The 26,439-nt window shown below is 41.1% G+C and overlaps 1 protein-coding gene across 2 annotated transcripts; it reads right to left on the bottom strand.

Annotated features, from left to right (window-relative positions):
- Nucleotides 1–24,932, bottom strand: NAT10 (N-acetyltransferase 10). Of its 2 annotated transcripts, XR_005934114.1 has the most exons (29): nt 24,679–24,932; nt 22,804–22,895; nt 21,960–22,131; nt 21,533–21,655; nt 20,690–20,751; nt 19,702–19,816; nt 18,242–18,349; nt 17,264–17,397; nt 16,784–16,877; nt 16,309–16,407; nt 15,624–15,760; nt 14,985–15,109; nt 14,528–14,678; nt 13,951–14,047; nt 13,053–13,169; nt 11,992–12,093; nt 11,810–11,884; nt 11,078–11,194; nt 10,755–10,888; nt 8,661–8,709; nt 7,924–8,017; nt 7,722–7,832; nt 6,453–6,625; nt 5,840–5,959; nt 4,741–4,839; nt 4,252–4,325; nt 1,870–2,053; nt 1,610–1,693; nt 1–464 (listed from the first exon to the last, which is right to left on the bottom strand). XR_005934114.1 is itself a non-coding variant. In XM_030038798.2 (28 exons), exons 1-28 carry the CDS (start codon nt 24,784–24,786, stop codon nt 371–373), a joined length of 3,060 nt encoding a protein of 1,019 aa, XP_029894658.1. In that variant the 5' UTR covers nt 24,787–24,930; the 3' UTR covers nt 1–370. The 2 variants fall into 2 exon arrangements, 1 of the variants encoding a protein (XP_029894658.1); XM_030038798.2 differs by lacking the exon at nt 1,870–2,053 and having other exon boundaries at nt 24,679–24,930.
- Nucleotides 24,933–26,439: the final 1,507 nt, after the last annotated feature.

The following is a 26,439-nucleotide window of genomic DNA, read 5'->3' as shown; positions in this document are numbered from 1 at the left end:
TCCTTTGTTGTCCAAACTCTTTTTTAATAAAGACACCAACCATTAAGATGTGGGAAAGTTTACAGATTGATCGGCCCCCTTTGAAGGGAAACTCTGTAGCTGCTAAAGCACCCTCATAATATCCCAGTGTGTTGCACAGTGCCTCACTCAAGCTCTACAGTCACACTTCATAAAAAAATCTTCATAGACTGTCTCCTGGCAGTGTCACTGTACTTCCAGTAATACAAACACTTTAAAAATGCCTCTAAGGCTTTCCCTTCCCTCCAGCTCTCACCCTCCAAAAGAAAGTCTTTTGATTTAAAGGAGAATAGTACTTCGTAAGTACAGACCCGTCACTTGTTAATTCCAAGTTCACTGAGTGGCTTTAAAGTTATTTCTTCCACTTCTGCTTTATATCTTTAGTCTTCTTAAATTTCTTCTGTTGTTTGGGTCCTCTTGCTGTTTCCAATTTTCTCTTCTTCTCACTGGGAAACAGGAACAAAATATCTGTTAAAAATACACTAGATTCCCATCCAGATGAGAAATTTTTGTTGTAAAAGGGGGGCGAGGGTCTACACAGGAATGTGGTTGGGAGAAAATACTTCCAATTTCTTGGGTCATTTAAACTGGTGCTAGACAAAGCACGAACAAGAGTATGACCTAGATTTTCTACTGTCTTCAGACTCCCTAATCCAATTTGAATCCCATAAGATCTTGATTTTTAGTTCGTCATTGCTTTTCAAGACTTTAAGTTATGTGTCCTAAAGGAAATTCATATAGGGCATCTGGAATTTAGAGTACCTAGAAAAAAATATTACCTCTGACAGTTTTAAGTATACAATTTTGTTCCTGCATTAGATTCTGACTAGAGCAAACATGACAGAGCTCCAATCTTTATAAGCATTGACAAGACTCACTCATTGCTGTAAGGCTTCTGGAAACTCACAGCTTCCAGCATTCATGAAAAACAACATGAATATACAAAGGGTGGAATAAAGATCACATAATTAGTTCAGCTGTCAGGCACCCCAGGAAGGGGAAATAAGCAAGCAGGCAAGTCTCAACTATAAATCCCCAAGGAAAAGATGAGGAAAGACTCCATGCTGGGCAAGGTAAAAGAAAGAAGATGGATGAAAAGGAAGGAATTGCAGAAACGCGGACTCAATATTTTGCAGTCTTAAGCTCACATTTGAAAGAATTCCTCTTCCCTGAACTTGCATTTTCTCCAATAGGACTATCACAGGTTCTCACCCAGTGTTAGCTCCCAAAGCAAATGGGACAGTTATGTGAAATGAGTTCTTTCTTTAAAAGTCACCCAAGGGAGAAATAGTACCAAATTCTGTGCATGGTCAGGATCAAGACTTAACCGAGTCAACAGAAAAAAATTACAACAAGCAACTAAGTTACATGAAGACGGGACTACACTCCAGAGCAACACAGAATTCACAGCAGCAATCTCGCCATTAGAGGAACCACCGAGTACCCAGTAGAGCTCTCAGGTGTTCACACCCCGATTCCTCCAGGAAAACTGAACATTTAACTCTTCAGCTTTGCTCTTTTGAAAAACTTTACAAAAAGGCCAGCAGGAAAGACCAGAGACACCTCTGTGGAGTATTTCAACTTCCTTAACCTTTTCAAACTGACGACGGAAGCGTTCTGTCCTGCTTTGCTCAGCACTTCTTCCCATTCTTCGTCGTCACCCCGGATAATATATCTAAGTGAAAAAGGTAAAGGAAAATCCAAGTAAAATTGCTAGCACAAAGTAAAAAAAAAAAAAAAAGGTGATTATATTGTCAGGCACATACTACTCTACAAACAAAGCCACTGTGTCAGCACCCAACCAAATCAGTATTTGGAAATACATACAAAACTAGACTGGCAAAGGGATACAATAGCTTGTCACGACTCTGTCAGCAGACTCAGTCCAAACTAGGTCAATAGCAACCAACAATTGTCCCCATCCAAAGCTGGTCAGTGTTGAATGAAGTTCTCTCAGGAGCCCCTATTGTAAACATCACAAAACTGTTCTATGAAAGCCTCTCATCAGAAAAGCAGAGTGCTGAGTAGAGTACATCTGTTATGAAAGCAAAAAGTAAGGCCACAAAGGTTATACTTTCCATAGCAGTGGTGTATACTTCTACTTTGCCCACTAGATTTCTTAAAAGATAGAGCTTCAATCACTACACCATTAAGCCTGACAACCACAATCAGATCTATATTCACTACACAGATTTCTTTATAAAAGCTTGAGGGCTTTTTTCCTTTTTCCCCTCTCTAAAAAAAGAGAAGGATGGTTGTGGGGGTAGAGGAAGAGGATGCAAAAAGCAATGGCTTGTAATGAAAAGTTAGCTAAATTAGCAGCTGCTCTTAGACCAGCAGTAAGCCTGAATGGTAGTTTTTCTGCATCAATCTGGGAAAAACTCAAGACCTGCAGCTTTCTTTTGAAAAGAGAAATTAAGACGACAATTGCTATTCAAATAAACTCATGCTCTGTGCCCCTTGTCTGGGTGTTCAAGTACCCTGGAAATTACATACAAATTTAACTAGGCAAAGCAGTCATGTAGCAAAATTGAGTGGTTACTCTCCATCTCAAGTTCTTAGAGATTTAGAATAACTAGCCTTTGTTCATACAAGGCCAAACAATACTGGACAAAGCCTTTTCAAATCAAACAGCTCTGTCTCTTCTATTAGTTTTCTATAACCTGTACTGAAAAGTGTGCAAAATAGATTTTTTTTCTCTGTCTCCTCATGGAGGAGAACAGAAATCTACTTCTGGGTGAAAAAAAAAGGGAACATGGTCCAAAATGACAAACAGGTATATAATAATATCAACTAAAAAATGGAATTAAAACTTTTTAAAAATTCTGGTTATATTGTTTTCCTAATGTGACTGACTTGCAAGTCACTTCAAATCACATCCATTTTTGTCCTTCCTTCAAACAAGACAACCAAAGAGTCAAAGAAGCTTTTATTCCCTTTCTCAGATTTAATAGAGATTAATCTAGAGCCAAAACAGCCAACTTTTCTGGGATGTCAGTATAGTAAACAGGATTTGTAAGACAAAAAATGGGAGGAGGAAAGAGAAGGGAGAGAATCAGTAGCATGTGTAACTCCTGTTGGTCCAGAAAAAGAGACATCTGCTGACACTTCAAGTAAACTGCTGGTTCAGCAACTCAGTACCCTACAAATTGTCCAGCTCTACAGCTGTTAAAAGGCATCCATGCACACTGTAGTTAGTAAAAGAAGCTCTGGTTGGTTGTTCTTTTTCTGTTGCTTTGGGGTTTTTTGTTTGGTTTTATTTTTGTTAAAGAAGAGAATATTAAAATTAGCCAGGTACTATTTTCACTTGAGTTGCATACACAGCTATGCTGGATAGCAGATAAAAGGACCTGGATATCCTGGTTTGAGGAAAATAATGACTATTCCTAGAAGCACCGAAATTATAAAATGAGAAACAGTCCACAGCCAGGCAGCTTGCTTTATTACTCCATATTATAGAACTGTATAACTTATATATGTATAATGTACATACCGTGCACAGCCAGGATCAAGAATGACACACAGATACACAGTAAGAGCTACCACCATGAATAATTTACCATTTAAGTGACAAAAAAGAATGGAGGTAAAAGAAGAACGCTCTCAAGGTCATGCCAGAGGCACTGGGACAGAACCGAGAATTGAACCGGCGTTCCTGTTTGCAGTACATCTTCTGTTTGCAGTACTGTAACGACGAGCCAGCCCCAACTCTAACAACAATTCAGTTCTACAGTTCCACAGACAGATCTCACTGCTGATCAGCTGTGATCTGCTAACTCGCAACCTTTTGCTTTCCATTCAAAATACCAGCAGAAAAAGGGAAGTCAGTAAGTTCATGCTTGGGAGTATGACACACTTCTCAGGCAATGAATTCATTTACTGAGGTAAACAGGTAAATGGCCTTGAACAGAAGTTGTTACTGAATTTAATTCATACTGGAAAGAATGTTTTGAGTGTGAAACAAACCACCTGCTAACAGAGCCAATGAAGACCAAGTTACTGGCTGTCAGGCATACAATACACAAAGTTTTCATTAGAGTAGCAGCATATGCTTATCTTACCTGGCCACCGTTGAAAATACCTACTGCTAGTTCTCATTTATTGATGGTTTGAGATTGTGATGCTGCAACAACAGCCTTGTGCACAAGTCTCAGCAAGATGCACTAGTGACCTGACATTCAAACAGACATCAGGGGAAATCTGGATTTGAGACTTATACAGATAAATTCTTACTGTGTAAGGTCCATTTCCTTCAGCTTCCCCACTTCTTGCTTGTGTTTTTCTTGGAATTCCTTTGCAGCTTCTTCCTACAACAGGACAGCACAACAGATGCATTAAGTTCTAAGTGCAACAGTGACCGTGTGATGCAAGGAAAACACCTTTCCCACTGAAAGAGAAGTACATCCCCTAAAACAAATACCAGATGATCCTGAAAAGCTTGTCACTTTTATATAATTGCATTTTTCTGTTATTTGTATACATATACTTGCAACATATAACTCCAAGAACATCTTAGTAGGTTCTGCAAAAAATCTATATTGCAGATTAACAAAGCATGACTACAAGCACGTAACGTAAAGCTGTCAGGTTTTAACTACCATAAGCTGACAGACCTGATATGGAATTCTTTCCATCCAAGAAAATTTAGATTACAAGGCTTCTACACTCAAGGGAACTCCATGAAGTGTTTACATATGTATCAAGAAGAAAGTTCAGAATTACCAAATCATCATTTAAAGATTTCAGTGTTGGCTCCATCACAATATCCTTTGTTGCCACCATCTGCTCCTCCACAGCTTTTTCCTGGACTGTGTTGAACAACTGTAAATGAAGTAAGCCAACACATGTAAGACTTGCTGACGTTTCTTCTAGGTTATTGCATTAAAATAAGTAAGAAATGCTGTCTGTCCCCATGAAACTCTTCCAACCTTGCAAATATTATCATGCAGTTGTTTCTCTCTGATGCATGCATTCCACCATACTGAAATAAAAAGCTCAAGGCTGCTTCCTGAAGGCAGAATTATATACAGCTTTTATAAAAAGTATAAAACTAAAATCAGTCAGCACTCTGTCACTTACATAAATGTAGAGAGCTCGTAGTTTACAACACACTTTATTAATACACCATCATTTGATTAACATTTGCAGCTAAAAGCTGCATATTTATTTTTTTGTATGTTATTTTCTTCAAGATAATTATAAGGGTGTTATGCTGAGCAGATCACCTCTCCAATGAACAACCTATGCCAGACTGCAAAAGCTTTGCTACTGTATCCCGAACCTTGAGAACTAGAGGCCCCAGGCTCAGCAAGTAATTGCAAACAGTTGGCAAGTATTCTGTCCGTCTCGCCATTTTGATAACTCATCGTGTTACTCACTTTTTCACAGACGTTAGAGAAAGAAAAACAGATCCAAAACTTTCCAATTATTTCACTGGACTTCAAATCTACCTCTAAATGACATTGGAAAAGGTTTTTTTCCAAGAAAAGTTGAGATGCCACCAATGCAGTGAACAATCACAAGCAAATGGCTCAGGCTCAGCTGGCAACATGGATTGTATCCTCAGCGTATTGGTCAGGGCACTTCAACATTTAAAAACATAACACAAGCACTATTATTTGGGAATATACTACATAAATCAATGCCACAAATACCTGCTTTTTCCACTGGGATTTTCCCATCTTACAAAGAAGTTTACAATTACTGGGGATGTGTTAAAGATACACAGTTCTGATTCTGCTTACTATTAGTGCTAGGCTCAGTATTGGAATTACACTTTGGTCCAATGCAACCAAGACAAAGCTTGTCGTGATGCTATTACCTGGACCACTTTGCGGATGATTCTGTTGAAGAGCCCCATCAACTGACTGCTGGGCAGTTCTACCTCTTTTTCCAGCTGGTCCAGAGATTTATGCTGTAGGCCAATCCCTAGAAAAAGGGCCTGAGGAAATGACACATATTTCAGTTATAGAGACTTTTAGAGCAAATACAAATACATAATACCCTCTACACTCCTTACACAAGGCTTCTCCGGTACGAGCTGAAGCTTTGCTCAGATGCATGGGAACACCCCTAAATTATTCTGTAGATGGCAGATGCCATTCCATACTTAGTACGGATGAATACCTTTCTTCTGAAGTACAGTTCAAGAGCCAGAAGATTTTGAGGGGTTTTTAAGCCACAGTTCACACCATATTATAAATCCATGGAGTGCTTCACTGAACATACAACAGAATATGATCCCTACACATTTTATTCAAAGCAAATGCTAAACGTGGAAGAACACTACAAGCAGAAGAAATCACAAAGAGGACTACAAAAGAAGCAATTAACTGAAGCAAAGTCTTTTTTAAAGATGACATGAGACAGGAAACTATTCCAAGCATATATACAAAGAGAGGTGAAGCATGGCTTGTTCTCACAGTGATACATACCGACTGTGCAGCAGAGAGAGTTATATCACCCATCTGGTTGAGAAAAAACATCCTGGCAATGGTAGGTACCATATCCATGATGAGATGATAATCCACCATGTTGCGAGAGTACATCTCTAATCTCTTCAGGTCATATGGGATGAAAACTGATTCCAATTCAGCACGGCTGATGGCTGATGGGTACAATAAAAAGACAACATAGTCAAGACTGTTCTTCGTAGCTCTCCAGGATCTCAGTATTTAACACATTCCTTTTCATATCAGCGAGTAAAGGCCAACTGCAACCTCATAGGTTCACTTCCCAACACATTTCAGAATTCAACACACTAGGTACAACACTGCTATTCAGACTGGCTTGGTTATTCAAAGCCTTTTCAGACAGACATACATCCATATGAAAAACAATGCAACTGTCAAAACAGACCAGCGTATCAACTTAAGGATCCCAGAGAGACTGAAAACAGTGAGGGTTGAGAAACAAAATTTGCCCAGTCTTTAACTATCTTACACCGGTTTTGCTGTTAAGAGCTTTGTTCCCTTGTAGCAGCAACCAAAACTCTTTCACCGAGACAGATACTAAAAAACCAGGAAGACACAGATTACCAAGTTCTCTCAAGAGGACTCCCCTCTTTTAGACATATTAGGAAAACAGCAATTTGCTTTCAAGCCAGAAGTGACTATTCAAACTGTCTTGTCTGGCCCTTTTTTTTATACTGCCTGTGTGTTTCTCCCAGCAAGTGCTGGACTGAGCCCAATAACATGCAGTTGAACTAAAGCCTCTCTCTTAGAAAGACATCACATTCCAATTTCCAAATTTCTGATGACAATGTTCCTCCTAAGATCCTAAGCAAGCTGCTCTGCCTACTGACCCTTGCTATTCAAGGCTTCCCTTTTAATTCCATACTGGATTTGGCAGCTGTCAGTATCCATCCATGTTTTGTCATGCATTTAGCTATTACAGTCAGGAGACTTCTAATTTTGGGTTACTTAAATCTTTCATCAAAAAAGCAGGGGGAAAAAAAAAAACCACAAAAACTACCAAAAAAACACCACTACCTGTTTTCAGTGGCAGAAAATGTCCTCTTAGCTTTTACTTAGAAATATAAGCATTTTTCTGGATAATAGGAACAAAACACAGTAACTGACCAAGAGCAATTCATGGCACTTCACAAGAGACATCATATAATGCATATATTTGAGAACTCTGATATCCATATACATAGACTTCAAACTGCAATCTAACTGAACACTGTGAGCCAGGGTACTCACGTGGTTGTGGCTGCTGTTTGATATTTTTGTTCTGTAGAATATTCAATGCCAGCGAGGGGGAGAACGTTCTGAACTGGTAGGAAAGCAGAGAAAGGAACCGCCTCCTAAAATCTATAGGACAAGATGATAAAATAAATGACTCCTGTGGACCTCTAGAATAAATAGCCCAGAAGATTCTTCTAGCGTTAGCAAAATCAGTTACCTTTCCAGAAGGCAGTAAGCCAAGGCTCCTGTTCGGAGTCCTCTTCATTCAGCATCTTCAGCATGATGCACGAATGCTCACCAGTCAGGTCATTCTAATAAATAAGATATATTTCCCATCATCCCCATGAACCTTTTGCACTCTAAGCTCAACTGAAGATGACAAAGGTCTTCTAAATCAACAATGCATGTACCAACTGCTACTAGTCACTACTACCTAACGTAAAACCTATGAGCTTCTAGAATTTGGTAAATCCCAGTGCTGAGGGATTTCGGCTTCTTGAGGTAACCAGTAGTCACCAGTACTGCAAATTCCAGGTACAGCTCAAGAGCCAGAAAAACAACAGAAAAATGCGGTGACATGGGACAAACATACTGTTCTCCCTAGAAGTACTGTAACTGCTAGTGCTATTTTTTGTAAACACCTAGAAAAACAAGAGCAGTCAGTTCAAGGGCCACTTGCATATTTTACCAATAACCACATTAATAACCCTCAACAGCTGCACCTTTGCTCCAATTTTTTAAGTGCGAACTACTTAGAAGACCACATTCACAACCCTAAAACTTTACTCATTTAGTTAACTATAGGCCCAAAGAACAAAAACGGAACATAAAACAAACCCCAAATGGAGCCTCAGAAAACTTTGCTGCCCAAAGCACATCTCACAGAAGCTAATGGAAAGATGCCCAGTGATTTCAATAGGGCTGGATTTCATTCAGAAACAGTACGCTACTTACTGGTGTCTGCCTTAGATAAACGGGCACAAATCCAGCACGTTTCCAAAACCTGGGGAAAGGGAAAAGACAAAACGCACTGAGAATTATGGAGCTGTTGATTCTACAATAATATTTGTGGTTAAATGCAATCTATCCATCCTACAAGAACAACCACTGAAAAGTAAGCAAAAGTCTGTAACACATCCCACCAACTAATGAAAATGAACGCTGACAGAAAGTAGTAACAGCAATCAAACTGACTGAGGTTCTAACTTAGAGGAGTGAAAAATGATGACTGTGGTATCAAAAAATGAACAAACTTTCAAAGACTGACAGACATGATACAAGAGTTATTGTATTTGACATGCTTCCAGGGCCTCCTTTAAAAACAGGCAGGCAGGTTTTGACCAATAATATCACATCCTACTTGCCAACTAAGGGATACCCTGGGGACGAGCTGAGGATTTACAGTTTCCTTCAGAGACTCTGCTCTTCTTCAGTGAATGATGATTTTTCCCTGGCAACTTCCAGGTTTCAAATAGTCACTTGTGGACCAGGGAGAATCCCAGACTGATCAGTAAAATTCTGCTGACATCCCTTTTCATCCTCCTGTCCCTTCTTGCATCTTAGTTGTGAACTGATCCTACAACTCATTTTGCCCAGCAAAAGAACTAGTATAAAAACACCTACTGAGACCAAACATATGGCATCCCAGACAAAAGAAAGAAGCCAGTCCCCACCGCAACTGTCACTGGCAACCTACCTCCACAGGCCATGGGATGAGTACTCATCAGCTGTGCAGGATGTTGCAAATTTCAGAAGGAAGCCCTACTACGTGTGTACCCCAGCCTCTCCCTATCCCACTATTCATCCTTTTTTTATCTATCCCACCACAGCTAACAGTCAAATAACTAAGAAAAGTAGTAGTGCAACACTTTATTCTCCCCCTCTGCCCTGAGAGGGATCGTTCAAATAAAGTAAGACATCTGAACCATTTGCTTTATAATTTGCAAAGATTAAGACTATTTCACAATAACCATTCAGTTCTGATGCTCTCCTGCCCAGCTGAACAATTCACCATCACATTTTGGCATGAACTTTGCAGCATGCTTGCCACAGAACAAAACGGGCTACAGACTCTGTATCAGAAATGCCAAATTGCACATAGCTGTCTAACATTGTCCTGACTAGGTCAGTCACAAATTGGCCTCCACTGCTCTTACTTCTGTTGAACTCAGTCTCATCTCATGTGCTTGTACAGCACACTAGGTCCTCTGTAAGTGGGGGTAGGCCAGCAAGGAACCAAGGTTTTAGGTGATAAATGTCTGCTTTGCTTTTAGGCTAGCAACAGGAAGAATTCTGCATTATTCTGAAACTGTCTCCCAAACTATGGATTCACAACCTTCCACACTATGGCTGAGAAAGTCTCAGAAACCTAGATATTTTACAGAATTTGATAATATTAAAAAGTTGCATTTATTATAAAATTGTATGTTTTTATAAAAAAACCTATGTTGTAAGATGGAGCTAAAACTTAAGAAATATTAATAAATGATTTACTGCTACAGTAACTCAGTTCCTCCATGGTAAGAAAAGAAAGAAGCAGCTGCATTTGCTGGTGAAAAGCATTTACATTAATCAGGAAACTAACAACTAGCTTTGAAGTCAGCAGCAGCTCGAGCTTCTACAGGTCACAGGAAGTAGTATTTAACTTCTCCCTACTTATTACAGGCTGTTCTTACTTCTCTAGCTGGAAAAACAGAGCAATTAAAGCTAGTAAACTGTTCAGAAGGGTCACAGAGACAACCAAGAAGGGAATGGGTTTGCCCTCAGAAGGAGTCTGAGGAAAAACTACCCTGAAGGATACACTTAGGATCGACCCTACTGTACATCAGGAAAAGGTCTTACAGGAGAATTGGGCTTGGAGCTGTCCCAGTTTTAGAAACCAAGTGAAACGTGCAGAGATAAAGAGACTATCCAAGGGCTAAAATATCTGCATCTATACCTATACACTATATTATTTATATATATAATATAATATATATATTATTATATGTGATTTATATAGTTATATTTTTGCACTGGATGTAACTAGCAAATAGAATACAGTCTTACTTGAGTAATCTTGGTGTTAGGCCGTAAGATACCCCTAGATAGTCTAGGTTTTCAGCTTGTCTCTCACTCAGTTTGAGAAGTAAAGGAGGCAAGTCTTTCCGAGGTGTCACAACCTCTTCTAATAAACTAACAGTCTGAAAAAAAAAGTGTAAATGGGTTAGTAGCAATCCTCACAGAAATCTGCAAATTAAATCTCTTATTCTGCATAAAAAATAAATATGAGTATTCCCTCCTTACAGAGAGAAATCATTATCGAGACTTACAGTGAAAAACGAACAGCTTAGCATAACAGAAAATACAAAAAAATGTACTGAGCTCCATACCTCACTGCTTACAGTTGCAATTTCTTTTGGCTTTTGAATTGTTTTTTCTTCCAAACATGGGAATTTACCTTCATAGTACATCTGCAGTAAAGTCAGAGCTCTGCTGCCATAGCCCATCTGTGAAGTAGGAACAATACACTCTAAGCAAAAAGATGTATCTAGTTTTTAAGACAGGGTAACAACATTCTCCCCTTACTAAACCATTAACAATCATCAGTGCAGAGATCACTCACTCAGTGCAAAAATGTGTTTTCTTTGCTACATAGCAGCTCCATGGAGAAGGACACTACAGAACCTGGATGTCCGAAATCATAGTGAGAGCCCAGCTGGTAGTTTAGGACTGTGTAATCATTCTTGGTGCTTAACCCTGGCACTCGGAAAATGCCAAACACCAGTGTGAACATTTGGTAATCACACAATAAATATCACTGGATCTTGACTGTATACTGCTGCTTGGGATGCTGGCATGCCACAACGCTGCCTAGTAATGACAAAAGCACTGGTTTGCTACCCATCCAGAGGAAATCAATGTCCCCCAGTCTGCTGTGGCATCTGACCATTTCTGTGCATCTGACCTCATTCTGTTACGACCGCTAGCTCAGTCCCCAAGCTTAAAATGTTGAGAACTGGAGCAACTGAAATGTTTGCCCTGTTCTTGAATTCTGCCTGTACAGCCATTCTCATGGTACCACTGCCGACTACTGACAATAACTGGGTTCCAAAATACTTTACCCCCTGATAATCTGGATGAACTGCAATACGAACAACACGCCCACCAGAGAGGCCCCCGAAGTCTGGATCTTGAAACTGCACAAGAGACAAAAGTCAATTTAAAGAACACAGATGAGTACTCTGGAAATAAGAAATAGTGCTGAAATATATCTTGGGTGTGAGTACACAGCCAAATTATTCACCTGCTCTGAAATGGTCCAGGGAATAAGATCACCAGAAGCTTTCTTCCCCCTAGAAAGGCTGTTCATGATAGACTGGCGAGAGATCTCTCCCTCCATGCACACCTGCCAGAAAAGGTGAAAGACTATTAATGGAGAAAAAGTGTTTTCTCCTACAGTCACTCCACTACAGCAGAATCAAAATTTATACTCAGTTGCTGAGTCCATTATGCAGTATTGAGATTTCACGTGATCCGTGCTCTGCAACATGATGAGCAAACACGTATGTGTCAAAAAAAGGCTCTGCCCCTAAAAGCCCCATCTCAAAAAGCATACCAGTGGGCCAGCCAGGTACATCTGACACAGTAGGCATTGCACTATGGTGCAACAGAAGCCTGAAGAGATTAAAGCACAGGAAGTGCTCCATGCATTTTCTGTAGTCCATCAACACCAACCATAAAATTTTGTCCCACCAATATTTCTCTTTAAATATCATACATTTTTCATGTAAATGGGGCCTTTTCTTTTAAGAAACAGTAGATTTAACAAGCTGCAACGAACACAGATAATTAAGAATCTGTGTTATTAAGGGAGGAAGGAAGCATATAGTCAGATACCCAGCAGTCAAGGGCTGAAATATTTCTACATCTCTAAGCATGTACTTCTGAGGAGTTTGTATTTTTGCAGTTCCACTGCAAATTAAAGGAATGCTAGAAACATGGGATAAGCAGAGTGAACCAGTGAACCAACTTTCCTTGCAGGAAGTTGAAATGGGAGGACAAAGTCATCTCTTGAAGCAGTAGTTCAGCTCCTCAGCACAAACACATTGTGAAGACTGGGAGGCCTATGTGAAAGGATCAGCACCACAATGTACTTATACAGCAATTAGTGTTAACAAAAGAAAGTGGGGGGAAAAAACACAGCCTTCATACACGCTGTAATACATACAAAACCACAGTCCTAAGCTACCATCTACTACTAGGTAGTACACTGCTGTCATAGTACACTGGTAGTATACTGTCTCCCAGCAGCGTACTGCTTCATTATTGAACAGTTCACTTCATAGATACATGCTGCGCTCTTACCTGAACGACAGCCAGTACTTCTGGTAATGAATTCTGGGTAGGTGGAACAGGTGGCAAAAGGCAAAAAAGATGATGGGCAGGTGCATCAGATAGCATCTGGAGGTCATTGGGTGAGTTCTGGAGGGTAAAGACATATCAGAAAGAATGAAGAATTACTTCATGAGACGAGCTTCAAAGTCCAGTGTAATGTTAGTAGCTGACTTCTAAACAATCCTCCATTTTCTGAATTTAGGGCTATTAAGAAACTCAGAACTAGTACAATACTGATGGATGAAGAAGCTCACAGGCCAGTTCATGGCTGTTATACTACCAGACAGTATCTGTTTTTCTCAAATGAAACCTCTTGCTCTCATATGTATGGAACTGAACTTTCTATTTTTATATAGCTACTTATCTCTTAATCTACTAAACCTTAAATAATTCTTTTCTAAGTGTCAAGTTTTTTAGTACTCAGGACTTCAGTACTTACGGACTTCACCACTCACATTTACTAGTCACCCACGGTCTTGAAACCTTGAGATGAATTATTACTCTTTTCAGCAGTACAATGGTACTACTCTTTTGGTTAACTTGAGGCTACTAGAATATGGTAGAGAGAACTGCAAAAGAGGTTCATCACTGATACTATTCTGACAAGCTTCTAGGCTCATCTAGAATTTAGTCTCCAGAATTTCTCAAGACAAAAATATTCCAGATATCTGTAAATCCAGTATATTCAGCCAAGACCAAGGCAGAGATCTTCTCAAAGAAAGGAGAATACATATATGTACGCAACAAAAAGCAATTGAAGCTGTTCCGAAACCTCAGTTAGGTCAATTCAATTAGACTGTCGTAACAAGCACTGCTCCCTCCACAAAATTCCTAGCTGAAATTTTGACAGTAGTAGCACAAGCTTTACCTTGTAGTGTGAAGCCACATAGAGGGCCATCAGTCTCTGCAGAAAAACTTCTGATGCTCTGTGGTAACAAAAAAGTGTGTCTCTATTTACATAGTATCTAAACACAGGGGTTAAGGAAACAACCTCCTTGGAAACACGGGAAAATCTCCCTGTTGGTTTAGAAGTAGTATTTTCAGTACAGCCTTGGGCTACATGATGGCTTGTGCTTTTAGATTCTACAGTTCTATCTACAAGAGTGAATGACTTTGGGCAGTGTTCATAGCTTTCACACCCTTCATCTGTAAAGCTAAACCTTTTATAACTCCAACAAGGACTTCCCTTCATTCAACCTCTCCTTAGGATTGTCTCTGCAGTAAAACTGGAATTTGGTAATGCCCTGTTAACACACACCACCAGTCTTATACGGCAGTGGTAAGAGCTTACCTCCAGAAGTGTGGTCTTAATAGACTTTTGCCAAAAGAACATGTGCTGAGGCTATCACGTTAGCTGGAAACCCACTATTAATCCCCTTGAAAAAGCCTCCTTCACCTGAAAGCAATGTATTTCCCATCAGAGCACAACATTTGAGTAAGGATACAGGTCACAAGTCTCAGGCAGTGGGCAGCCGGAGATAATTCTGGTGATGTTGAGACAGTCCAAACACAGCAGATCATTTAGCCACTTTTCAACTGGGTCACCAGGGGCATATCTGATTGATTCATGGAGGGAGACTTCATGCAATGTACGAGCTGCAAACAGATTCAAAGAACATCTACTGTTGGAAGTTACAGCTAGCAAAGAATCCAACAGGATCGGTGTCCTTTGAAGGGCTCCCAGGAGATTAGAAAATCATTACTCGCATAGCTTTCATCCCTTAAAAGCCTTTACATCTGAAAATCATGAGGAAAAAACAGAGGAGAGTTCCTTCATTTTCCCATACCACTATCCTCCTACAGCTGCAAAGTACATGGATACACGCGATATCCACGGGGCTTGCCAGTCAGCAGCAGCAGAGACCATGGCTATACACTGCGGTCCAGACAACAATAGAGTACCTGAGGTGAGTTTAGCCGTAGCTGTAGATTTGTTCTCTGCTGTCATGGTGACTTGGGCTTGTGCACTCTGCTGACGGAGCTGCTGAATCAGCTTCAGAGATAGCGATCGACCAGTACCCTCATACCTGAAAAGCAGAAGACAAAAGTCTGAACCAAATAACCAAACAGCAAGCCTGAGCCATGGGGAAGGCCCAGCACAGAACTAGGCTGCCATCCAGAGCTATGTGCCGTTCTGAGGCCTGTGAGGGCCCCAACCGTCTGTGAGAATTGCAGCCTTTTGATGTTCTTGCGCACATAGGACAGGGCAGCCTACCCTGTCACTTTCTTAGTCTCACCATGTTGGAAGGAAGATGTCATTCTTCCCACTCTCCTAACAGACTGCAGAATCCTGTTTATATATTTGCTCCTTGTATCAGAACAGAAGAGGTGCAAGTCAAACACTTAATGAATCCACAGTGGAACTAAAGGAAAGCAGCAAGTTCGAGTACTGACTCTTGGTTATTTTAAGGAGCAGTTCCATGACAGATCAAGAATTAGCATGACCTGATGTAATAGTGTGCAATAAAAAAAGTACTGTAGATACAAAAGTCCACTTGCACAACTGCTTTCCCAGGTAGACAGCTGCTGCTCAAGCCTTACCCGTTGATTGTAGAAGCCATGAAAACAAGGTAAGGGCCCAGCAGGTTTTTCACCAGGGGTAGAGGAATGGCAGCAGCTTCATCAATCACAACAAGTTCAGCTTGACCCAGTTTCACAGAATCAGCAGGGTGTATGTACTGCAAGGAATGAGAGGACACCATCATTTTCAACAACAGCTTGTCTGGGAATTAGGGAAATGTCAGAGTTGGCAAAGCTGGAGCCCTGAAAAGCTGTCTGTTGTCCCTGTTCTCCATGACCATCAAGCCAGAGACAGCCAGGAGAGGGTTCATGTTACCCTAACAAGGACTGGGTCACACATCTTGTTTTGCACATTTCCACACAAATTTATCTGCAGAGATCGTGAAAATAAAGGAAATCTAATCACTAGAAACATAAGCTCTTCCTTCACTGTTTCTTTCACCTTCCTTTGCTTTTGTTTCAAGAAGAAACCCACAAGCAATAACCAAGGGAGCTCTGTAATCTACAAGTTATTCACAGAAAGAAATAAGGCATTTTGTGAAGGTCACTCACCAGAAAAAAAAGTCTGCCTTAAAGCAAAATCAATCAGGACAGTTACACATCACATAAAACGAACATGCTTAAAATCAAAGCAACTACAGCATCAGTAAAGCCAGCAGCTAGGAACAAAAAGTAGAAAGGCAAGAGTACAAAAGAGGCCAGTTACCTGAATGGTCTGTCTGTGCTCCTTGAACACATTCACTCTGACAACAGCCTTGTTAAACTCCGGATTTAAAGACTGAACAATCTCATAGTCTAGATGTTCCTGAGAGAAAACATTGTTAAAGAGTATGAACAAGCCAAGGTCTAAGAAAAATATCATTTACCATTATCACCAAAATAAGCTCACTAAGAATACACTGTTATTTCAGATTCTAGTTAAAAACTCCTGTAACAAAAGCTTCAGAGGCCTGAGAACTGAGAAACTATTTACTTACGTTAAAAACTATTTCACAAAGAAACTGACTTACCTAATCTAAAAATAGAGGAAGAAACATAACTGGACTACAATTCATTTTTGCAGAACATTACTAAAAAGGCTGATAGCTAATATATGTCAACAAAAAATCACAGATGAGAGGCAAAACCCTTCCTAAACAGGAACGCTGTGAAAGTATTGTAAAATAGTCTGCTCTCCTTACCTGATACTGCAGTGCATCAAAGCCTTTAAATATGAACTCAAAGAGAGTGTGAAGGTTATCAGGGCTTGGAGATGTGACAAAGATATTGGAGTAACTGCACAGAAAAATAAAACAAGAGTTTAACTCTTTTTCTAACAAATTTTACATATACATATTAAATAGAATGTTTTCTTTACACGAGGGGTTGATTTTACCTAATAACCAAAACACAGCAGATTCCTTTAGACACTTAACTCGGTTTGTGTGTGATTATTTTGATTTTTAAAGACTGAGGTTTTCTTATTACTATAAAATAGAAAATCTTGAATATCAGCGTATGCAGCAATCAAAAGGTTTAAGAATGAATACAAGGGATGTAGGACTGGAAATTACAAATATATTCAAATCCTGTCATTTTGGGTTTTTTTTGTTTTGGTTTGGTTTTGTTTTTTAAACTCATGGATGCAAATAAAGCCTGGGAGATTGTGGGGATTCACTCACCCAAAAGCTACTGCCCCAGCAATAGCCAATCCCAAAGCAGCAGATTTACCACGTCCCCTGGCTGCTGTTAATGCCACAGTGCTCCGTAGAGTCTTCTCAGATATGGCTTCAATAAATTTTAGAACTGCTTTTGCCTGAGATCAGAAAAAAAAAAAGAAAACAAAAAGAAAACAAAAATCAGCTGTGTTTAAATTGCTTTCAGCATTACCTACACTTACCACTAGTACATGTCTTCTTTCCTGGAACAGGAAGAAGGAAGAGAAAGGCAAGATGGGAGAGCTGAACATTAAAACCCAGACAAATAATGTGCAAGAACTGGCAATCTTGACCCATTGAGTTCTTGAAATTATTCAGGTCCACTGACCACAGAGTACATTCAGCAAGACGGGAGGAGGCACACTGCTCTCAGAGGAGGAAGACGAACATATCTGGGCAGTGAGAAGACCTACTATAAAAGGGCTTAAGCAGTGCACAGCTCCGGGAGCCACCAGGCTGAACTGCAACTTGTCAGTGAATACTCTGAAGCAGGAAACACAATTGCAATGGGGCCTTCATTTGCACTAGTCAGCGATTCTCAAACTGGAGTGAAAAAAGCGTAAGGGAGGCAGGAATAGAGGCATATTAAAACATGATATGGATTTTCAACTTCTATTCAGAACTAAACTGAACAGAAACTTCAGGTTAAGTTTCCTGCTTATTTCAAACCTTGAGAGCTCATCATCTTTTCAAATGTGGACTTCTCCAGATCAGCTTCCTGTCTCCATTCTAGTCCTTCCACTTATTCTCAACCTCATGAAGAAAATCGCTGATACTGTCGTTGAGCTACCCTGTCCAATCAATTTTTCAAGGAAATTCTCTAAGACCACACCCATCACTGTTCACACTCGGATTTGATTACATGCAAGATGAGACACAAAGATCAGTACCTAAGGCGACCTGTCAAGCACAGAGTATCTCAAATTTAAACACCACACCAACCTGATCCAGGGTTTTACAGCCATCCACCAAAACTCCTACAGGCTGTGTATCCTGTAAGCTCTCCTTCAGTTCTTTTAGCTCCAAGTCCTGCGGCCGGAGGCTATCTTCCTACAAGCACAGGATTTACCGTAACAGGATTAGTAAAGCACACTTCGGCACAACTATACCTTTGTGAAGTCTTCTGATACCTTTTATCAGGCAGAGAAAGATATCTGAAAGGAAATGTTACCACAAGTTGAATACACTCCTTAAAACAAGAAAAATTCAAATGGACAGACAGGTATTTAACACTTCAATTTTAATGCGTCTTCAGGAGAATGGTTACACAAGAGGTGGGTAACCTGGCTTCCCCAAGCTTGGAGGAAAAAAGGAAAAGATTTTTCAGTACGTGGTAACTGGAGAATAGCATTACTAGGAAGAAGAGACCACGGACAAATTTTCTGAAGAATTTAATTCATTTTTCAGTCTTCAGGCTGTACAAAATTTTATGATCTTTGTGATACCTGTCATACGAGGTGTACATGTTGTCATGTAGGGGGAAAAACTACTGCAGCAGCAATAGATCAGTTTTCAAACCAATTTTCAAAGCCAAACAATAAACTTGGAGACAAAAGCAATCAATTTTAAATGGGAATGAATTCTGATTTTCCTTATTGTCACTTAAAATTCCAAAGGCATCAGTCTGTCCATCCAACAGATAAGTATTTGTGCTGCTGTCAATATTGTTCTAATGCTAAGGAGGGATTGTTTTGTTTTGTTTTTTAAAATCAGTGCTCTGTTAAAATGTTTTTACCATCTCTGACATAACCTATGTGGATATTCCTTAGGCCACACAAAACAGTTAAAAAGGTTAAAGATTTCTATTTAAAACTGGTTCCATTTTACTTTAGTCTACAAGTGAAAGTAATAAAAGGATACATTTCTAACAGTGCAAGCTATACATCAGGTTTATATTCAGTGAATGTCTCCCAAGATGTGGCATGTGTAACTCAGAAATTGAAACAACTACCACAGCTTCTAGGTATCAGGCGTCTCCTGAGCTTGTAAATATACTTATTTCCAAAGTGTTTTCCCACCCTCCAACAGTCAAAAGGTCTTTTTTTTCATCCCAGCTGTCCATCAGCTTGAAATCTCCCTATGCACTTCTGAAACAGCAACCACAGCAATTAAGCTCCACCTCACTAGGCTAAACAGCAATACAGCAAAATCAATAAAGACAGGCAAGATCAAAAAAAAAGCTGTGACAGAAAAAAACCCAAGGAGGAAAGAAAAGACAGCTTCCCATGCTTCACCCATACCAGGTATAACTTTTGCAGAACATTCTACTTCCTCTCTGCAAGACCACTATTTGAGATAAATCAGGGTGAAAGGAAAGCTTCCTCTTTTTTAAATCCTTAACACACTGTGGTCAACTCAAACCAATTTCTCTCAAGGAAAAACGGCTGACATTGCTTACTGACCTGTGACTGCGGTGGAACAGGTGTGATGTTTGCAACATGACTGGAGATGGGCAAGATATTCAGCTGATCATCAATCACAATGCAATTCTTGCATGAGGCCAGAGACAGAATGAACCTGAGCAGTCAAGCAAAGGCAACTCATTAAAACCACTAGCAACACAATTGCATTTTGGTAGTTAATTTAAACTCTTTTCTAAACCCAGACATAGTATTTACAGCTACAGCTACTTACAGCTGAGCTACGACAAGTTCACACAACTGGCAGGATGCCTCTTACCACAAAATCAGGGTCATCTACACAAACCGGGTATCAACTTACCAGGATGTCTCCAAAGAAGAAAGCTAACTAAAGACGATCTACCAAGACAGCATTTAAGCGGGAGGTAGCTGCATAAAAGTGTAAGATGTGAATCCACAGCAACTGTCACAAGTGCTGACCCCTGAAGACTGCAGTCAGTGCTGGCTTATTAATCCTTCTAATTTCTGACATCACATAACCACCTGCATGCTAAAGAACGATACCTGCAGTTTTCCTATGGCTAGAGCTAGGGCTCGCTCACTCAGTAAGAGTTATTATTCTATACAACAAAAGTAGAGAAACCACCTTTACAAGACACTTCTAAAACCACAGAGAATACTCCACACTAAGCAGTTTTATGTCTTACAGTAGTGCAGTAAGTATCTGAACTTCGGTGCATCTGGAGCATATGTTTCTACGGAGCATTTCAAGAAAGGGACTCACAACAGTCCAAATTTGGGCCTATTTGCATATATCCCTTGTAACATATGCCAAAATTTTATATACAATTCCTTCAACAACAAACTGCATTTGCTTCCAGAACAGTACATGAAAAATTCACTGAAGCAGCCAAGTACCCCTATTCCAATGCAAACCTATAGGATGCTCTCCTAATATGAATACACAACGTTGTTCCAGATGCTTTTTTTGGGCATACAGCCTAGATCCTTTACACTTTTAATAACTTACCTCTCGTTAAACCGTCCTACCACGTCTTGGTGTGCCTCTGTTCTATATCGAGAGTGTACGTCCTGAAACAAAAAGAAAACGTCAGTCTGGAGAAGAAACAGCAGTAACAGTGATATTTACGAGACTGTTACTCATGGGACAATCCGGCTTCTTTTCCACTCTTGTGGATTACAGTCTCCCTTTCCATCAACACTGTATCCCAGACAGGATTCTGATTTTCTGTTTGTTGTGAAACATGCACATTTTCCAAATACTTATTAAAAATGTACTTCTCCCTCCAATACTTTTCACAGTGGTCTTACTTATTCTCGCCTGCCTTAAAGGTCAACTCTGCCAGGTACAGAACATTTCAAACACCTCAGGAATGCTAAGAAAAAATAGTCTATCACTTTAATTCAGCTACTGCCATTACTACTAATGGAAACCGTTCCTGCTCTAGGTGTAAGTGTACCAACTGTGAATAGTTCATATCTAGAAATATATAGCAGCTGTGAAGCTGATCTCAACTAGCGACAGGTCACAAAACACTCAAAAGGCCTATTTTTTACCTAACTTTCTGTTACATGGGCCTATAGCATAAATACTTTCCAAAACTATTGTGAAACAAAAGAACACAGTTACATTTGTGAATAACAGGTGTTTCTTCCTTGTAACCTAACAGCATTTCAGGACACAGTGGTTGGCAGAACTGCCTAAGCATAAGACCTTCAAACATAGATGAATGAAGGAGCAGGAAAGATGATGGAAGGAAGACCATAGCCCATAAAAAAAGCAAAAAATAACCACTTAGCATCACCACAATGCACCCACTTACATAAAACAGACACGTTACATTGAACATACCATGGTCATTGTATAAAGCTGCTTCAGTGAGTTCATAGTTCTCAGGAGGATCACCACAATTCCACCCCCTTCTACTGTTTCAACAGTTCTAGCTAGCAGGTTTGGAGTCAAGGCTTCAAAATCCTAGGAAATAAATAAAACTTCAAAGTTGTCTAGAGTTGCCAGCACAACTAGCACCTACTAAGAGGAGCAGGAAATCTAAAAGCTTTATTTCTCAAAGCTCAATTCACGCTTAACTTTTGCGTTAACCAACATCCCATTAAAATTCTACCAGCAAAGCTCTCTCATCCTCCCAAAACTTTTAAGATATGTAAGGCCATCATAATTGAAATAACAGAAGCAACAAATACTATTCCTGTGGCATTTAAACTGAAAGCAATTGATAGTAGTGCAATGTCCTTTTTAAGTCAAAAGTTTAACTCCTTACCTGAAGTACACACATGCCAAAAGTGTTACCAAGAATCTTGTGAGTTTCATTGTAATAGCAGTAGCGAATGTTTGTGGCTGCTATAAATAACTCAAAAGGATCATCGTCCTTTATGTTTAAAGTTCCACTTTTAATCTTCTTCTGTAGTTGTCTCATCCTCTTCTTCCGGTGGCTGAGAAAAAAATTATACAGAAGTTTGCTTGGAAAAAGGTTTGAGGAAAGTGCATTCAGGCCTACATTCAAGTTTAATTGGAAGTCAGAGCGCAGCCTCCAAGGAAAAAAATCTTGAATCACACTTGCTGCTTTCACAGTATGTTCCCATGTGCCCTCACCCCAAAGTAGTGGATATCACACAGAACCAGCTGGTTTTGCAAGAAACCGCTTGGTTGGCATCATGCGGTTTCAGATAATGCTTCCTTCCTGACTTTGTGCGCAGACTGTAAGTACGCACACAAATCTGAGAATTAACATTTTAAACACTTTCTCAAAATTAAGGCATTCTAATGCTTAATCTGCATTCAGTCCTAAATATTACTGAGGCTAAAAAGCTGAATAATTAACATTTTGGCCTTTTGAGGTTAAAAAGGTAAGGGAGAGATTGGTCTCAGACAACAGAGTTACCATTAGAGCTACAGAAAGAAACCAGAAGTACCTAGTGCTGATGTCAACTGTATTACAGAAGCCAAAATTTAGTTCTGGAAAACCAAACTTCCTATAGCTCCTCCAAGAACGAATATTGTTTCTGCTTACAAGTGAACCACGCAACCTATGCTCAGCAGATCAGTCATGGAGCTTTTGATTCACACAGAGCAGCGACCGCAGCAGGAGACACGAGATATCTTACCTGCTAAAGCCCAGCTCCTTTTTGTAACACCATAGGACAGAGGGTCTGGCCTTTACAGTTGCTTTAGACAACATGTGATGAAGTATAACCACCTGCCAAAACACAGAAACATTCATGAGCGACTGTACTCACAAGCTAAGATCGAAGAACAAAATATTTTTCTATACTTGATTTTACAGCTATGTTTTCTACCAAGCAGCCCTGTGCAAAACAGAAGGATCCCTTGACATGTTGTGAAGTGGGTGGGGGGTGATGGAGAAGGTGGGGGTCAATCTCTGGCCATGTGCTGCCTTCCTCGCCCCAAAAGCAGGCTGGTCCCTGCACGCAGGGTGACAAGCGTGTCCTTGGGGCACCCTCCCACTGCAGAGCCTCTGGGGAAACTGAGGCACAGAAAGGAACCGGCCCCTGTCCCTCAAGCTGTGCTGGGAAGAGGGGACACATGGCTCGTCCCTTGGGCTGTGCTGGAAAAAGGGGACACATGGCTCGCCCAGGCACCCCCCAACCCGCCCTCCCCATCCCAGCTGCCTCCGGGCTCTGGCGTGGGGCAGCAGGGAGGGCAAAGGGTGATGGTGGGCACACCGAGACAGGCAGGGCTGGTCCCGGCACTGCCCGGACCCTTGGGAGCCCGTGACACCCCTGTAGCCCACGGGCCCCGCAGGGGTGGGCAGCGCTCAGCACCCCGTGGTGAGCAGCCTGGGGCAGAAGACGACCTGGTCGGTGGACCCGAAGCTGTCCTGTCCCCTGAGCCCCCGTCCTTTTTTACACAGACCTGTGTGTCTGTGCCTTCTCCAGGGCTGCATGACATTGAAAACACTCAATTATACCTGACATTGAAAATACTCAATTATTTCCTTTACACTCTTCTTTAGCAGAACTGCTAACAACTGCACAAAGAGAAGGCGATTATTCCAGGCTAAATACAGGTCTTGCTATTTGTCTCTATACTACATTTCGCAGAAGGTATTTCAGATTTCTTCTACAATTTAACGAGATTTCATTTTGAATTTTAATCTTCTAGTGGGTTTGGCAACCCACCTCACTGCTATGTAGCCTGCGCATTCAGTAAGTACACTTGCTGCTTTGGAATCCAACTCGCGAGTGAAAATACTGAACGCAACCAGACTTGGGGTATGCCCCATCATAACTCACCCATCCACTTTAGCAGTAAATTAATGACAAATTTCTTGTACCGCAAGCTGATCAACTCACTATTTTCCAAGTTTTTTTTATAACTAGTTTATTTTACTTTCCCGGGAACTGGAGCTAACTGAATTGATTTATCCTAAAATGTTACGGTTTTGCTGTGCTGTTCTTCCCCTTTCCGCTAGAAAAACACAAGTCTAGGGTCTCTGTAGAGAAACGAGTTTAGTGATTAATTTCTTCCATACAACGTTACCAAGTAGGTCCAGTCCAAGTTCTGGTGTGGTGACATCTGCAAGATGACTCAGTACGTAAAACACGGCTCGAGCACAAAACTGTAACATCTTACCTCAGAACCGAGGTAGGAAAGAAGCGCCTGCCAGCCAGAAAATTATCTTTGGCCCCAATTAAAAAAAAAAAAAAAAGATAAATAATTCCGATTTGCCTGTGCTCGCTTTCTTTTAACGTTCGTGAGCTTCTCCAACAGGAGATGCTGAAGGACGAAGTCTCCCAAACCATTTCTCACAGCCCTTCGCGTTTCTGCACCGCGGTGGGTTAGTTACCTCAGGCACGCCGAGGCACGCCATTGCTCTGCCTCGTTCGCTGCCGGTTTCAACGCTTGCTTTACGGAGGAAAAAAAAACGGTACCGGCGGGTTACAGATCAACCGTTCTTCAAGGGCTGGGTTCGAAATCAGCACACACACACACCCCCGCCGCCGCCCCGGGAGGGTTACCTGGTCCTTGCCGCGGTCACCGACCACCACGAAGAGGGCCCGCTGCCGCTCCGCCACCCCGTTCTCGATCAGTACCCGAATACGGTTGTCAACCTTCCGCCGCTGCATGGCTGCGGGGCGTTCGGACCTTCCCCGCCGCCCGAACCGAGCCCCGAGGGCCGCCCGAACGGAGCCCCGAGGGCCGCCCGCCCTGACGAGAGCCGCCCCCTCAGGCGGCGGCGTTACCGGCGGCTCGCGGCACACCACGTGGGAGCGGCGGGGCGCGAGCGACGCGCGCCGCGGCAGGACCCCGAGGCTGCCCCCGCCGTTCGCCTGCGCAGCAGACATACATACATATATATATATATATATATTTATTTTTTTAAAGCAGAAGAATTTAAGCTAGTTTTCCACACGGGAAAGCGGCGGTGGAGTTGAGGAAACAGATCCTCGGCGGTGCATTTATTAATGTACAGTTTTAGGTGCGTTAAACCTTTCCTGGTATAGGGCTGCCATTCACCAGAATGGGCTCCTCGACTGGTAAAGGTGTTTTTTTAAAAGGGAGGCGGCTGTAACTGGCAGGCAGCAACGCTCTCGGCCTCAGAAGACACCGCTCGGAAGGTACCTGCAGCCCGTTCGAGGAGAAGGTGGAGAGAAGCCATGTCAGACGTAGGCCCGGCTGGCCTGACACGGAGCTAGAGAACGCGTGGCGAGCAGCACCAAGGGCGTATTGCTGCGAGAACACACACAGATAACGCATTTGCTTAAATAACAGGGATTCTCCGTCCAGGAAAAAACACAGGAGTTGTGGAAGCTACTTTTAAAATTACCTATGCACCCTCGGTTACGTATCACGTACACCAGCACAAGTTAGCGCCTGGAAATAACGCAGACCCCGGTCACCAGCCGGCTCCCAAAAGCCCACAGAGATACAGACCGGAGCCCTGACAAGGGCCGGGAACTTTCACGTCCCTTCTGTTTGTTTAGTCCGGTGACTTTTGTGTAACTGACTGTAAAAAGGGGATAAACCAAACTCCAATTGCAGTGGCAACACCGATTTTAGAAAATAAAATCCTTTGTTCTAAATAAATCTTGCTTGCAAAAGCCAGCCCTGTTGGAGTAAACAAGATGCCGCTAATGAATTTATAAAGATACTCCATTTCCACCTACTGCAGTTCTACATCAGCGATACGCTCTGTGTCACTCCGTGTCCTTTGGTACTGTTGGGGGGGGGGCATTTGGATACACAGCATTCCCATGGAAACAAGACTGCGGAAAGCAAACAGAGCACATACACAGAAAAATAACAAATCTTCAGGATACGTTACCATCCGATACTAAATTACAAAATCCCAGGAAATGTTAGGAACCTTGCTTCTCAATAAAACTAGGTAGCTTGTAACATTCAAGCTCTGCTGTTTAATAAAACCACAGCTGTTTGAAAGTTTTCTATACAAAATCCCAAGCTGTGCAACTGTGGAGCTGCTACAGGAAAACAATTTATCAATCTGACTTGGTTTAAATTCTACTAAGAGTTTTCAGAAACACTAAATTTATTCTCAAACTGACAGCAAAACTATTCCTAATGATGTAAAATCTGTAACATTAACCTTTCAATACCAAAGTTGAGCCAAGCTATTTGCATAGATATATTTATTCTTAGCTTTTAATACTGAAAAAAAAAAGTTTTGAACATTTGAACAATGAAATATTTAAACCAGGTAACATCGTAGGAAAAATGTGTTTAATACCACTAGATGTATTTTGGGATAAAATATTTAA

This window comes from Aquila chrysaetos, chromosome 16 (genome assembly GCF_900496995.4).
Source record: "Aquila chrysaetos chrysaetos chromosome 16, bAquChr1.4, whole genome shotgun sequence".
Classification (NCBI taxonomy): domain Eukaryota; kingdom Metazoa; phylum Chordata; class Aves; order Accipitriformes; family Accipitridae; genus Aquila; species Aquila chrysaetos.
The sequence above is the reverse complement of the archived record's forward strand: the minus strand, read 5'-3'. Positions and strand labels throughout refer to the sequence as shown.

Excerpts from the sequence above, each read along its gene's own strand:
- NAT10 (XM_030038798.2), bottom strand. The coding sequence starts at position 24,786 with ATGCAGCGGCGGAAGGTTGACAACCGTATTCGGGTACTGATCGAGAAC. Across the intron at positions 7,833-7,923 it reads GCTTACTGCCTTCTGGAAAG|ATTTTAGGAGGCGGTTCCTT; the intron begins GTAACTGATTTT and ends CTTGTCCTATAG. Across the intron at positions 465-1,609 it reads TCCGTCGTCAGTTTGAAAAG|TGAGAAGAAGAGAAAATTGG; the intron begins GTTAAGGAAGTT and ends CCTGTTTCCCAG.